The sequence below is a fragment of the Brachyhypopomus gauderio genome, unplaced genomic scaffold, assembly GCF_052324685.1.
Source record: "Brachyhypopomus gauderio isolate BG-103 unplaced genomic scaffold, BGAUD_0.2 sc66, whole genome shotgun sequence".
NCBI classification, from domain to species: Eukaryota; Metazoa; Chordata; class Actinopteri; order Gymnotiformes; family Hypopomidae; genus Brachyhypopomus; species Brachyhypopomus gauderio.
This window is the reverse complement of record NW_027506887.1, coordinates 1829112-1845614: the sequence shown is the minus strand read 5'-3', so window position 1 is coordinate 1845614 and position 16503 is coordinate 1829112. Positions and strand designations below refer to the sequence as shown.

General features: G+C 42.9%; 1 protein-coding gene across 1 annotated transcript in view; it reads left to right on the top strand.

The window, feature by feature from the left end:
• The window catches only part of mapkapk2a (MAPK activated protein kinase 2a), a 34570-nt gene that overhangs the window by 12449 nt on the left and 5618 nt on the right, over positions 1-16503 (top strand). The window contains exon 2 of the mRNA XM_076989152.1: positions 13183-13322. Coding sequence (XP_076845267.1) covers positions 13183-13322 — 140 coding nt within the window. The remainder of the gene's footprint in view (positions 1-13182; positions 13323-16503) is intronic.

Genomic DNA, 16503 nt, shown 5'->3' with positions numbered 1-16503 from the left:
GCTGATTTCCTAGTCTATATTCATACACCACTATTGAGTGTTATTACCTTCTCAAATTAATTCAAGTATATAGTGACTTGGACATTTTTTTTCAACATTACTTAATCACATTTATAATAGTTTTATTAGATGCAGCACAATAGAACTAAAAAAAAGATGCCTTAATTGTCAAATTTGATCAAGTCAGTCCAAAGATATTCACATTAAAAATCGGCCCTATTTTTTCAAATGAAATTAACCTAAAATGAAAGGAAATCTTGTGATCAAGAAATGTGTGCTAGTTTTAGCATGTGGCTAGTCCGTGCACGCCGTTATCGTAGTTCATCAGACCAACATGTTGTCTTGGGACCCTTAAAAAAAACTACCTTAAACTGTACAGACTGGGATAAAACTTAAGGAAACAATAAACAAGAATATAATGTAACGGTCCACTTATCTATTAATATCTTTTGAACAGTCCCACAATGTTTTTGAATGGTCCAAATGCGAAGTTAAATTTCAAGCAGGCTCAAAAAGAAACGGAAGCGCGAAATGCGAATTCTTCTAACGGGATGAGAAAAATTGTCATATTACAAAAACTAATGTTCTTTCACTCACCTTGCTCAGAGTCCAAAATCTGTCTTGCCATGGGAGGTTAAGTTTGTGTTGAAGCAGACCGGTTTTTTTGGGTTTTTATTTTTTTTAATTTTATAATTTTTTTTCCGGGGGCATCCCACTCTTAACACTTGCGCTGTGGAGAAAGAGATGACATAAGTTGAGGTCTACCTTGGGGTTATACAATTATGAAATTATTATTTTTAATATCGACATTAGTTTAGCACACATTTTATCTGTAAAATTACCCTCATCTCAGTTTTAAACATTTTTTCATATGTTTTTATGTAATATGTCAGTATTGAGTTTATAGATACTGTTGGCAAGATCATGGAATTTTTAATATTGTAGGAGCCTGCAATATTCCCATGAATGTCTTCTATGAGATTGTCCAGCTGGGATAATTGTATAACATCTTTGTGGAACTTGTGATCACTGAATTTCATATTTCAGGGTCATCTTGCTCTCTCCTGTTTCACGGCCTTAATATCACGTTAGTGAGGCTCTCTTAAACCTCAAAATGGTGAGAATAAGTTGCAGCCCCCTCCCCCTTTCTTTTCTCCTCCACAGAAACTTAAGTTTGGATATCAATGCCTTCCATGTCTCAAACAGCCTCATGAACATTTGTTCAGCTCCCTGTGTGCAGACCTTGAGTTAATTCAAATGTGATGTAATGGCTGTCAAAAACATGTTTCTTAGGCCACCTGACATCCTGCAGCTCTGGGTAATGCTGGTCTTTCTCAACCAGAAAGGCCTTGATTGCATCAATGCGGTTCACAAGACTCTTGAGCACTTTTGCAGCACTCGGCCACTAGACACCGGAGTGAAGGATTTCTTTGTATGTGCGTGCCGTTGCTTCAAGCAGTGCTCAAGAATGGCCTGAGTTTCAAAGCGGAGCAAAATTCCTGATTTTCAGTTGTTCACAATATAAAGATTACAATTTCACACATTTGCACAAAGATGCTCCTGGTATGTAATGCATTGATATTTAAGAACAAGTACTTTGTTATACTAGAGAATCCTTTATATTTTCTTATTTATTTATTTAGCTGTCCCAGCATGGCTTCAGCGTCAACAGGAGTTTTTCAAGTAAACAATGTAGAACGAAGGTCTTCTCCATGTCCTTACTTCTGCGGTGCCATATGGGATTAAAATGACACTGCTGCTCTTGTACTTTGTTGATCACAAAACCACAACTGTCAAATAACATGTCTGTGCTTTCATCGGACATGTTGCTCAACGCGCTCTCTCGGTGCAATCACACGTTTGCTGGATTGGGCACCTCTTTAACCCTAGTGATCATAAGCTGATCTATAAGTATTTTTAAGTAGTGTAGCAATGGATGTTCCTTGTTCAGTAAACAATCACTGAATTAATCATCTGCTGTACAAAATGCTTCATTGAAGGGGTTTCCACATTTAGCAATGCACTTGAAAGTTATCTAGAAACTAAGTGTTGCATAACTTTTACTATGGCTTAGATTTTAAAGAACTAGTCTGATTAGTCTATCTCTATTTTTCTAATTCTGTTTGGACTAGGGTTGCAGCGGTAACCGGTTTCACGGTATACCACGGTATTAAAATGCACGGTTATCATACCGTGTGCATTTGCTTATTCCCGGTAAAAGGCAATTCAGCTGAGAAACTCACACACGCATGTGCAACTTTGCGCCGGTTCAGCTACTCGGCACACAGCGGTGAGAATGGCAAAAAGACTTAACAAATTTTTTAACAAAAAAAAAGGCTAAACTAAAATCAGTGGCGAAAATGGGGTTGAACGCAACACTCAAATGGGTGGTGAACGTAACACTCGTCTGAAAATAAATTCTCCGTTTTAAAATATAGTCTCCCGTTAAAATTTTTTTGGCATTTGGGTCCGTATCCAGTTAATCAGGAATGTGATTGGGTCCGGACAGGACGGCGTTCGGGTCCGGATCCGGACCGCGGTCCGCCATTTGGTGATACCTGCTTTATACTAACACACATCGTTTCGGACAACACTGAAAAGAATGTGACGCGCCAAGTATGAACGCTTCCACCGTTCGCGGAGGTTCGCGCGAGGTGTGCGGAGTCGCGTGCTATGGTCACTCGCGAAAGTATAAACCTAGCTTTTTAAGGTCCTTGCTTTCACTGGATGTGAAAGACGCCATTAATTTACATGATTTAATTTTCAAATTCTGACGTGCCTTTTCATATGTTAAAGCCAGACTCTGTGTGAAAGCCTTAAAATAGAAATATCTATTGTGAGGATCATGTCAGAAATAAATCCTCTCTTTCTGCAGTATCTGGTTATATTCCAACTTGGCAGTAAAAAGGACGTTTACAACAGTTGTTGATAGGGATGCACCGAAAATTCGGCCACCGAAAATTTTCGGCCGAAATGGCTTAAATTTGCATTTTCGGCCGAAATACTTTCATCACCGAAACAACACGGCCGAAACAATGTGCTGTGATGACGCAAGCAAAAATCGCCACCTGCACGCGCTTATTTGGATAAAGCTAGCAAAAAAGTTTTCCAGTGATGGCGCCGAGGCAAAAGACATTACACCAAAAATTATGGAACTCGTTGCCTTAGACGATCAGCCGTTCTCTGTCGTAGGGATTTCGTAGGCTAATAGAGCACATTGAGCCCCGTTATGTTTTGCCGAGCAGACGACATTTCTCAGAAGTGTGTTTACCTGAGCTGTTTAATGTTGTTGCAACTCACGTCACGTTTTTATGAGAGAATTTATATTTATCTTTCAGGCCAGTCAGTTATAACTAAATTTAACTCGTATAAAATACATATATTTATCCTCTCAGATAAAAACGGTCTGCAAGCGAGTTTAATTTAATTAGTGGTCGGCCGTTGTCAGCGGTATCGCCGTTAACGGCCCACCACTAATTTTATTTTATAATATGCATTACTGTAATGTCAGTGCTAAATAAATATATACAAATCAAATTTTGTAGTTGATTTATTCTTTGAATAGCAATGCCTTGATTTTAGTGAGGTTAGCCATAAATCCAATGTTACTAATAATTGGCATAATAATAATAATAATAATAATAATCTTTATTTGTATAGCACCTTTCATACATACATGTAACTCAAAGTGCTTTATGTATTTCGGTGTTTCGGTTTTCGGCTTTCGGCCTTGGTTTCCTCATTTTCGGTTTTCGGTTTCGGCTAAGAATTTTCATTTCGGTGCATCCCTAGTTGTTGATCAGACACTGACCCAGGCTCAGTTTATCAGATATTAAATAATTTAAACTTAAATAATTGTAGGCCTACTGAAATCCACGATTTAGGTTTCTCTAATTTTGCAGTATTTATATAAACAGGTGTACAGCTTTTTTTAAGGAGACATTTTGTATACAACAGTTCCAGGTTTCTACAATAGCTAAATAGTTCATTGAACAAAAAAAAAACTTTTGTTGTAATTTCTTTAAGGGTCAGTGTATCTTTTAATAATATATGTAACAAACTGTGATAACCGTGATACTGCGGTATTTCCTGAGACGGTTATCATACCGTGAAAATCTCATACTGTTGCAACCCTAAATTGGGCATTCCCAAATGAGCATATAGTCTTTTGTCTTAAAATGGCAGTGCACATTTTGGTCTAATGAATGGTTTCATAGCACATGGCACACACGTCCCAGTCCTTTTTGTTGAATAAATCTTACAGATCTTTCCAGTCTAGCTGATCTGAACGAAGGTCCACTTTAGCGGCCATCTTGTAATGACCTCAAGCAAACTCCTGAAACTTTGATTTGCCTACTTAACTAGCATAATTACTCCACCCTAACTTAATTGGCCAGACACCTGTAAGGAAGGATCCCCACAATAAGACTCTGTTTGAAATATCGTTGTTTTGTTTTTCTCACCAATAAGCACGCCAAGCAGACATACCCCACGTTCCAGCTCAGCCTGTTCTGGTAGATCAGGGTCTGCTATTTTAGCTCTGATCCATATCTGAGCCTTTTGTTAGTTATTTTTGTCATTGTGTCATTAATGCAACTTGCAGAAGTTCACATGGAATTTGTCTGGGTGAAAGCAAACCAGTGATTTTCCCCTCCCCAAGCGAGTCTAGAACCGGTCCTTAGGTATTCGGGACAAGTGTGAAAATGCCTTGCCACTATAGAAGTGTCATCGGAAGGGGCAGATGGGCACAGCAGAGACTCCATGGAGTGATATTAATGAACAGTTCTGATTAGTTCCATTCTTCCACAGAAATGAATCCTACACTAACCAATATGTAAATCACTCTTATTTCTTTTAGTGTTTCAGAAAGCCAACAAGTTGCACTTTGGAATGACCTTAGTATTGCATCGTTTTTGATCCAAGTTTGTTCTACAGAATAAAGTGTCTGAATGAGTGCTCATCCCAGACTGGTGATTCCATACTTTTTGCCAGGGGTTGTACAAGTGATGAGTGAGTGAATGGCCTGGTTTGTGGGTGGATGTGTGTAGGTGCCACACAGGTTGGGGGTAGGGTGTGTGCAAAATTATAACATTCCAACCATTTTTAAGCTTTCAGACACTTGCCTCCAGTCTCTGTAAAATACGTCTGCCCTCCACCCATTCTCATCCTTGTAATTAGGATCATGTGTCCGGATCCTTATTCTAACTAGTGCTTAATCTTAACTAAAACCTAAAGTATGTACTTTCATAAAGGTGGGTGGAGTTTAACTCCAGCCAGTGTTGCTGGCCGTCAGAATGTCGGAGTCTCCTGGCCACCCAGTCTGCTTTTCCTTCTGTTTGTGGTAAACCAACATGTAACACACAGTTCTGGATCAAGCAGTTCAAGTGATGAACCGTCTTATTTGGTTTGGTCCACGTCGTTGAACGGGCTTTTCTTATGCTTTGTGTTCCCTGAGCAGTGTAGTGTTCAGACTCTGCTCGTGCATACTGTTAGAAACGTGTGCCTAAGGAAATGGTCTTGTCTGCTTGTGTCGTCTCACTTGGTCTGCAATGTTCTCGCTACCGTTATTGTACATCCTTGGATACACACAGTCAGTTTGGGGGCTGTGCAGAATTTAGTTTTTAGATCTTTGTTTAAAAAGCAAAATTCATTCCCAGGACGCTGCGGGTTAATGGCGCTTCCTTTAGATTGAACGACAGTAATAAAGTCTTCATGGTCTCCTTAATTTTGAAATCATACTTTCCTGAAATTATCTGTTACCCTGGCTATATCTTTGCCTGCCAATAAACGATTGGTGTATAGTATCTTCTCACACCTGAGCCAGACAACATCCTGACACTACAAAGTTTCGAAACACTTTCCTGTGCTTGTATGTTTGCATGACCTGCTAGAAAGCAGAAGCCTGTCGAGACACATCCTCCCCCATGTTCATTCATCGCGCTGGGATTTAGCAGGCCATTTTATTAGGTCCCTAAGCATATTGTAGGAGTAACCTGAGATTTTTCGCCTATTTTTATCTGAACATTTGAACGGGTTGAAATCCATTGAGTGTACAGAAGGGTTTTTCTCATAGGTGAGTGTGTTCAGATTATTCAGATGTTAACACTAATCCATATAAGTAAACAACAATCTCCGTTGGATTATGTAAGATGCAAATAAAACAAAATAAAGTAAAAAAGAGACAATTATCTATAAGTTAAGCTGTTATTCTTTAATCTTGGTGAGCTTATTAAAAATATATATTAAACTTATATGGGTTAAAGCTATGATGTTGCCTTAAACATAGTTGAGGTGTATGAAAAATGCATTATCTAAGAAAATACTGAATTATCTAAAGTTCTGAATTGGATGTGTCGACGTCTGCTCACTGAACGTTAGGAGGCAACAAAAAAAATACTGGAACCTCAATATTTGCATTAGGTCATATTCATCGTTTTGAATAGTTCATGTCTGTGATTTGAATGACCTAGTAACATTTGAATGACCTCCTAGTAACATTATCATAAATGCAGTTTGTGTTGATAATCAAACTGTCTTGTGATCAAGCCCAGCTGTGCTGTGGATACATGTTTGGTTGTTGTCTTTTGTGTGTGTGTGTGTGTGTGTGTGTGTGTGTGTCAGGTCATTGTGACAGACCTGATGCCTGTGCTGTGGGCTGATAGGCATGGAGGTCAAAGACTCACCACAAATTGCTTTGAATCCAGTGGCATGAAAAGCCTTGTGGTAAATATTGCCTCTGTGGCTTCAGTCTAGGCTTGGACCAGTAGACAATGGCTGACAAACATCTTGATGTTGAGTCAACGCCACTGCTCTTATACTTGATTTGAATATTTCAGTGGAAAATACAGGATGGTACATCCTAAGATGGAGTCATGTAACGGCCAGCTTCTCAAATCGCTTCTTCATCATAATCTTCCATGTATTATATTATATTCTGTGTTATTGCCTATATTGCTTCATCCTATTTTGGCAATCCACTTCTTGATTCCTTGCCCTTTTTAACGGTCTTGCACAGTGGGGTAACTTTGTGGCATCAGTGGGGTGACAGATGGCCATTGCAACTAGACAAGCCGGCCTCGTCCTGCACATGCTCAGTAGAGTGTCCGTAGGAAGCCCGGGACCGCCCTCCTGGAGATCTGTAAACTTGCTAAAGTTCCTGTCCAGAAACTGCCCTCACATCACAGGAGTCCCAACACTGTTCTCACTGTCTGCTTTGCAGTTTGTTCCATCAGATTTTGATGTGGGATGGGAATTGAAATGCTCACTCATCATACCAAACATGCCTCGTCTGAAGAGGAGGAAGTTGGTAGAAAGTCGTTGCTTGGTGACCAATTCCCCAGTGTTTGAGATGGGTTTCTCCTGTTGGTTTGTTTTGCTGAAATTGTTTAGCCATTGTCCTACGCTATGGAGAATGGGGAAGACATGTATTGTCTGCCTTTGTGTTTGTTGCCCCTGGCTAATGACCCGTGTTGTTGCCAGCTGTTGGTTAAACAGGTTTTCTGCCAACAGATGTTTTCAGTCAGATCAAGGCACTTGCACAGGCGTATTTGCCCTGACGCATAGCCTGGTGCGCACTCTGACCAACGGGCAGTAATGTGTGCGCACACATGCTAATGAGACATGGGCCTGTTTAACATCCAGCTCTACAGAACGAGGATTAGAAGCTTTGCCTGTTGTCTCAGAGCTCTCTATAAACAGAAGCAGGTGGGAGACACGGCGCTCCTGCCCCACCCCCTTTGAGGCCTCCATTGTGCTGGTGCTCTGGAAGCACCCACGACACACCCCCCCCCCCCCCCCCCCCCCCCCCACTGAGCTCAGGGCAGCAGATGGGGACATGATTGCCTGCAGATCCGTTAGTATCTAAGGAGAGGAGATTGGTTCTGTGAATCTGAGATTGGTTTTGCATAGAGTTGGGAATTGTTTTGAGCCTTTTAGTTCACCTTTCACCTACATAATTAACTGGCTTTGCAGATGCTACCTGCCTGTTTTTAATTTAATTAGTTTTTCCTTTGTTTTTGTGTGCGATCATCCTGTTTCTATATCAAGGACTGAAATTTATTTTGACAGTTGTCATTTTCAATCGGCCAATGATGGTTTGTGTATTTATTATGGGGATTTTTTAAGCTCAGGGTTCGTACGGTCATGAAAAACCTGGAAAAGTTATGGAATTTGAAAATAGCAATTTCCAGGCCTGGATAAGTTTTGGAAAAATAAAAAATGCTCAAATGTTTTGGAAAAGTCATAGAAATTTGCTTGACACAATAAATGTATGTTGTTCTGATAACCGGAAGAAAAAATTAATAAATATAATATAGCCATTTTTTTTCATTGTGCGGACCGCTAACGTAACTTCACACATTAGTTCACTGCGTTAGCGTCGGACTCCAAGCGGAGCTGTAGATTGTACTTTGATGTAAATCAGCGTAATGCTGGTAAATGCCGATTAAACAATGACTGCTTCAGTTGGACAAATACAAGCTATGGCTTGTGAAAGACAAGGACACGGGGCGTGCAAAATGTGCACGGTTAACGATGGGGTTAGAGACTGAAAAGTCCGTCATAAAGCAGTTTTCGTCGTTAAGCGCGACCCTAGATTTAGATACGTTTTGATCGTAAACACAGTATAGAAAAAAAACTAACGATGTCCTCGTGCGTACAACGCGAGAAAGAGCGATCGTGTTGCCGAGATGGGCTGCAGTGGAGCCTGTGCTGCCTCAGCTTATCGTACACAACACTCCACAACACTCCACTGTGCTGCCACTGCTCCTCCGTGCACGCGCGAAATAAAAAAAAAAAGTAGGTCGTAACTCCGGTTTATATTGATATTGAAAATACGGTAAATGTTTATTTTTTCAATTAAACCACGTGGCTTGTCATTAATTTATGATATACTGTGGAATTTTGGCCTGGATTTTTTCTTATTTTTCATGTCTACACATATGTTTAGAGAATGTATAGTCATTGAAATTTGCCTCAAAGTCATGGAAAAGTGTATGAACCCTGCTTTATCATCAGTCAAAGTCAGTGAATATGTTCAGTGCAAAGCAACATGCAAGTGGGTGTCTTGGTGACCACACACGGTTTAGGCACTGAGATTAAATGGAGAAACATTGTCAGCAAAACTTTTGAACTGTGATGTATTGAGTTTAAATTGGACATCCTACACTGCCTGTGTGTTTGGGAATGTCCTCATGTCCCTCTGCCATGTGAGTATGTAGTTACTGGTGGGAAGGAAGGAGTGTTCTGTTGCTTGGGTCTTTGGCAGCGTTTCAGTGAGTGTGTGGAGCGGGGATGGCTGCTCTAGACTCTGCCACATGTTGAATAGAAGATGGTTGCACACCATCCCCTCCTCCTTTGCACACGTGACTGTGCCACCCCCAGACACGGCTCACTCATGCCACCTGTCTTCTGCCCTTTCCTCAATGCTAATAAGACGCCATGGCAGTTTTATTAGGTGTTCTCTGTGCGTCGGTCACATGAGATTTCACGGCTGCTCATGGCTGCCCTTTCTGGGTCCGCACTTCTTACGCAAGCGCACGTGCTCCTGTCACTTGGGGACCTTCTGTGATGTCACATTTTGAACTGGTGCCCTGTGTGGCTGGGAAGCAGGTGCCCACCCCACCCCTCCTCCTCCAAACCCTCCCCAATGCTGTGTAGTCCAGCACAAGACATCTGGTGGGAAAAGGCGAAAGGAGCTAGTGTGCTGCAAATAATCTTCCTTTAACATGGAAAGTTGGCGCTCTCGCTCATTTCAGAGTCTAAACGTCCTGTGCCATGGTGGGTGGGATCTGTCTGTAGCTGGTGTCCAGGTGCCACCATTTCAGGGACCCATAGTCCTTTTGTCCTCCCTGACGAGTGCAGGTGCACAACAGGTGCCTGTAGGAGCCAGCGCCTCGCTGACCGCATTGGCTTGGCAACCTGCTCTTCGTTTGCAGGCTCAGTGTATAATTACGTGAGCGGCTTAACGTGGCTTAAACAATAGGAGGATATCGCCTTACCCGAGGTACCGGGTCACGCTAGAGTTTCTGTCTTGATTTGGACCACGTTCTACACATACCAGAGGACCATGTCTTGGATGTGGGGAGCTTCTTGTTGTCGTTTTTATATTTGTTTTCCCACTTTTGAATCCATTTGTAAAATGGTAGATTTGTGGGTTGTAGGCTGTGTGTTTTGATGGTACAGTGGGTTTGGACTTTAGTCCGTGGAACATATTTAACCCCGCCGGTCTGATGGACTGGACAGTGCTCTGGCTTACAGAGGCTGTGAACCGGCACACAACGCGCTGCAGACACAACCAGCATTTGTTCTGTGCACTGGCAGATCTGTGGGCTACCCCCGCAAAGCACTCCCGACACAGAAATGTCTCCAGCACCGCACAGTCCTACGTGATTGAGACGGAGAGAGAGGATGAGGAGAAGAGGGAGAAAGACTTTGTGACTGGCAGTGCCCGTCAAGCAGTGTGTGGGTGATGTCGGCCTCGAACACACAAGTACATTTACACACACGCCATCACTGCTGGGTGTTATTTTAGGTGTTTTATGCATGTACAGAGACTGGAGCTGATTGGCAAAAGCAGGCTTAGTAGTTCAGTTTATTATTATAACACAGCATTGCTAAAAGTAAAAGGCTTAAAGCTAAGGCCTTTTCAGTCTTTACCAATAGCTTTGATGTTTTAGGGGCGGCAGTTAGCAGTGATATTACCTGACTGGCTTTGGTTTAAGAATGTCATTGAGTCAGACCACTGAAGTCTTAAGTTACTGTAAGTGGAGGCTTTTGGTCTAACCAGGTGATTTGAGCTCCACCTACAGGTTGGATGAGGAACTCTACCAGGACTGTAACATGGGCAGTGGTAGTCTGAGGGAGGATTCCCGAGTCCTGCATGCAGAGAGAGGGGTAGAGACTCCCCGCGAAGGACACTGTCATTAAATTCTTTCCAGCAGCTGTCATGCATAACTGTGTGGTGATGTATCCGGTGTGTGTTCACTCTTGCGCATGCACACACACGTGCCTTTTGACCTTTCTGGCTAGGGGATGCCTGAGGTGGACCCTAACTCACCCAGATTTTTCCTGCCTCAAGATTCTGCCACGGTAGATGCAGATATAAAACTGCATTTCATCCATGTACATTTCATACATTATCTTCTGAGCATTGATGCTGTCTGGCAGACTTACTGCGTTAAGACCGCACACACCTGGGCTGTTTGTGCCCTTCCTGTATCCTTGTTTACTTCCTTGTTTCTATGGGAATCCTGTGTACTACACTGCAATTTTTACTACTGTCTGTGCATGTATACATAATATTTATTTAAGATTAACTGAATTAGTGCTGCATGATAAGGAGAGGAACACCATAATGCAACTATACTACTACACTAATCGTAATACGCTTTAATATTAAAATCATGTTAGAGATCTTATGACAATAGAGATAATTTGCATATTATAAGCTTTTTGATATCTGTACTGCAGAGCCCTGTATAGCAATATTGAATAGTAAACAATGTCTATTTGCTGACTTGCTTTCCACTTGACATGTCTCTTAAACATAGTACCTTGTGATGTTGCTGAGGTGTTTTTTAGGAGTGCTTAAAACCTGAAACCCGTGGGTCTTTCTGTTCACTCCTGTAAAGTAACCTGGTGGATAAATTAAGACTGTGGTTTTTGTGGGATGACAATATATTAATCCATACTGAGATTTACTCTTTATTGGTTCAGTCCATATTATTCAGCAAAAACCAATCCAAGGTAATGAAAGCAGCCACGTCATCTTGTTCGCTGTGGCGTTCGTGTAGGCCGCGTCTGTGCTTATGAGAAGGTCCTCTTTGTGGAAATGCCTTTCTGGTGAGCTGTAGAGGCTTTTCTCTCCTTAGCCAGGACACTGGGCCCACTCCCAACCCTGCTGTTTGAGAGTCTTCCCTGAACGCACTCTCTGCAGGACGAGCAGCAGTGAATGAAGAGAGAATCACCTCCTTTGAACGGCTAGCGGTGCGTTAATGCAGCGCTGTAGATGGAGTCCAGGCACAAAGCCACCTCCACATTGTGGTGAGTGGTGGGTCACTTGCACAAAGTACATGTCGCACATGTGGAGCTGCTCTGAATGACTTCTAACCAGCGAGTCAGAACATGGGTTTGTTTGGGTGAGAATTGGGTGGCAGTCTACATTTCTGCTCTGCAAAGAAAATGGGGTAGAGATGCATTGTGGCGTTGCAGCATGGTGCCTGCCAGCTTCTAACCTTTTGCAATCTGAAATGCATTCACCTACCACAGCGCACCAGTTTTGTCAGAACCTTTTTGGTGCCATGACCACAACAGATGGTCACGACATTTGTACTAACTGCTATAAATCCAGTTAGGCACGATGGGGCACTTCCGAGCACGAGGCACGTGCTGAAGTTTAATTTGTCCCTGGAGAACATTTGCAGATTCTGCCGTAAGTCTCTCTGGTCAGTGCGGTTTCTACCGGTAGTGGCCTGTTGTGCAGATACATAACACAAGATCTGCTGCTGCTGTGTCTCTTTGGTTCTCTCCTATTGGCTCCTCTGGTTTGCTAAATTGTAAATGACCAGTAATCAAGGAAAATTGATCATATGACACGGGGAATGTCGTTGGTTTAGGCCTCAGAGGGGGAACTAGGTGTATTGAAGCAGTCCTTCCTACAGGGGGAGCCAAAACTCCAGGATACAGACTTCTCACTTCAGAATCAAGTGGCTGGAAGTTTGTCAGAAAGTTCAGCTGTTCAAATGAGTCAACACTATAATGAAATCTTGATCTTAATAGTGTCACAAGCTTTGTCAAAACATCATTGTACAGGAATGTTTAGCAACAAAACATGAATCAGTGAGGATATGTGGATGTTATTTTTAGGCTATTGCACATGGACACACTTTCCCTGAGGCTTTTCCATGTCTGGAGCCCAGGGATGGAGCACACAGCTTGGACCATGGAACGTTATGTTCAAGTCTTCAGACAAATGGTCAAACATCTGTACAATCGGATTCTGCAAGCAGTCAGCCTTGCGCATCCAGCCAGTGAACTGAAAAATTACCACCCGCCTAGAAGAGTGAATGTGAACGCTGGTCTGGGGTTCCTGTCGGATTTCTCTCTACCATGATGTGGTGTTTGTGTCTGTGTAATGGTTTGTGGTAGCTGCCGTTAACGGAAGCCCCTGCTGTGTTGCTGTAGATGCTGCAAGACTGCTCCAAAGCCAGACGGGAAGTGGAACTTCACTGGCGAGCGTCACCCTGCACACACATCGTTCGCATCATCGACGTGTATGAGAACCTCTACCAGGGCCGCAAGTGCTTACTCATCGTCATGGAGTGGTGAGTCACCCGTACACCCCCCCCACCCAACCCCTCCCTGGCCCCCTTGGGCCACATGGTTGCCATGTGCTTGTTGCTGCTATTGTAATGAGTGACTGTACGGATACGGCATGCAGTGTGCATCCCCTTCATTGCACACTTCCCTCCCCCAGCATTAGTAGAATCAATATTGCAAATGCTTGCCACACGTAGTACCCCATGCTCTTTGTACTGGTACTTACAGCACGCAACACCTGAGACCTGCTTCTACACCCCCTACCCCACACCGTTACCATTTTTGCTGCCAATGTCGATGTCATTTTTGACCGATTTGAATCATTCAGGTCCCTGGTTGTCATTCCTGAGCACACACTCATGTCTGCTGCTGCACCGTCATCTGGAGGTTTCTCATCATACCTTGTGGGTAAATGAGTGCTAGCAGGTGTCTGGAACGTTGTGGTGAAGGCATGACCAGGCGATGTTTCACATGACTGTTCGGAAAAAGAGGCTTAAGCATATAGAAAAGCACACTTCCTGAGGCTGTAACCTCTCTTCCATATAATACATACACATGCTTAGCAAAATGATACCAAGTCTCCCACGCCCGTTTCATAATTTGTGTAGATCTGTGACACATCCCTCTATTGGCCTACGTGCAGTTTGTGGTATTTAAGTAGTATTTTATCTTTAGAGCTTAATCAGTGATGGTTTATTTTATTAGTAGTTTGTAGGGAGGCAGGAAGCATGACTCGCGGCTTGGACGAAAAATGCCCTTTAAAATATGCACGGCTTCAGTTAATACAAAGTGTTATGACGAAACTGAAGAGCCCTTTAAATTTTTTCCTGTGCTTGAGCAAAATAAGATGTTGATTTAGCTTTTCCAAAGCACGTTTGTGAAACTCTGAAGATTACATTGTGAAATTCATGCAGAAGCTATAGAGCATGCATTTCGAACTCCGCCTCATGGTGTTTTGGGGTGAAACGCAACCCTGTGGCCGCATTTCGCACCCTTCGCAGGCTTCTGCTCTGATTCACCCCAGGCCCGTATCCCAGTGTCGTGCACAGGCTCAGCACGTTTCTCAGCTCGAGGCATTTCACACCTTCACACTCACGCTTGCCTCTCGTCCCTTTCGGCGACCTGACATCCCTCAACATCACCAACACCCTTTTCCTCTCTTTCCTCTGAAATGTGAAAAATCAGATCTTGCGTGTCATTTCATCCACTTGCTCTCTCTGTGTCAGAGATGAACGTTTTCTCACAGGTCTTACGGTATCTGGTCACGTAAACCACACTGATTGAAAGACTGCATTGGTCGATTGGTAAACCAAAGCGCTGTTCCCGCATGTGAAATGATGGTTGTCTTGGGTCCTGGCTGTTTCACGCTTTGATGTCTTAGCAAGGAGATGTGTGAGCGAGGAGCACTGCACAGTGCTCATCGCTCCCTGAAACATACACACATGCAGCCTGCTTTCATGATGAGCACACGCTATGACTTCTGGTTCAGCTGACTAGGCAGTGAATATATTGTTCATATATGAGTTGGGTCTAGTGAAGAAAGGAACAGGACACGTTCACACAGCATGAGTTCTTCACGATTCAGACTGGCAGTGACTTGCATGCTTGACTCCTGGTGATGTACATGTCTGATGGAAAAGTGAGACGTTGAATATTTTCTGCCCTTCAGAATTAACTGGTATAAAGTGGGTTTTTTTTTCTTTTTTTTTCCTTTTTTTAACTGCTTTAAGGAAAGTTGCACCACTTCAAAAATAGGTTTTTTTTTTTACAGTGTATAAATGTCTACTTGAAGGATGTCTAACTTAAGGACTGCTGTATTTTGGGCCTCTAAGATCGGTGAAATCATTTGGGGTTTCACCACTAATTTTCATTTGACTGTTTTACACCATGTGAATCTCAGTAAGTACAGTAATCAACTCGATACAAACTTCCATCCGCCCTGCTGAAACTAGGTCCTATTGTGTCCTTGGAGTTAGTCAGGTGCTTTGATGGAGCTTTGCCGTCTCGGTTCCTAAACCAGGTTTCATCGTATCTGCTACAGACTTCTTCAGAGACCCCTCCCCCCGCCCCCGCAGACGTTCTGGCCCAAAGCGCTGAGTGGGGGACAGCAGCGTGTATAAGGCTGACCGTAAACAGATACTGGGGGAGAGCAGGGACTGCAGGTCCTCCCCCCTGCGGCCATCTCGCGGTTACCCCGCACCCTCAGACTTGCCTAGTTTTAATAACTAATATATGAGTCATCATAAGTTGCAAATAAATGCTACCCCAAACAGAGAGAAAAAGCAGAATTGGAAACCTCAGGGACACGGAGATCGCGTGAGATGTCTGCTTTCTCTCCAGGGTTCTTGCTTATGCATCATATTTGGGATGTAGAAGACATCAGGTCTTTCAGTTTAATGGATTTCCTCCAATAAAGCTTGAGCTCTACATTCATCAGAATGGTCAATAAAATAAAAAAGTGTGACTAGCTCACTCTGCAGTGTTCAGAAACACAAACACACTCGCACACCCCCTACCCCTGATCCTAAGACATGTAGACGGATGTCGATATTAGGAAATAGATTTATTACTTCAGTGGTTAACAGATAATTAGGTAATCACACCTGTTCCAATGCAGGTTCAAGAAAGTTTACAAGAAATCCAACCCAGAGCAAGCATGCAGCACTTGAGCAGTGACAGGAAACAAGGGTTGGAGGTCATGACGGATCCCAGCACCACACAGGTAGAAATGGAAAGTGCTGCTGTCTGTTTTTGCAGTATGTTTCCTCTGAGAGCGTTGTATCAAAAACAATACAATGCCCTTGATGGGTGGAAATTTGCTTAGAATATGGTATTTTAGTAAAGGCCATGGACCTAGTGGAATTTATGACTTTTGTCTCACAAGTGCCGTCATTAATCCTTCATCTCTGACGCAGGCTTTATGCATATGGCTTGTTTTTGCCTACGCATGATTTCGTTCATTCAGACTCATTGCACAGGCTAGGGTAAGATGTAAAGTGCGCCATTTCACGCGTTACATGTTTATACTGTAGTGAAGCGAGATTTATGTTCAGATTCAGCCCAGGATGGTGTGTAGCACAGGTGCCTGCCTGTGCGACGTCTAGAGTTGAGGTCCGTGTGACGACTGGACCTCGTGGATGGTTTAATTCATTTGATTCGAAATTTAAACCATTGAATTGTGGTTAT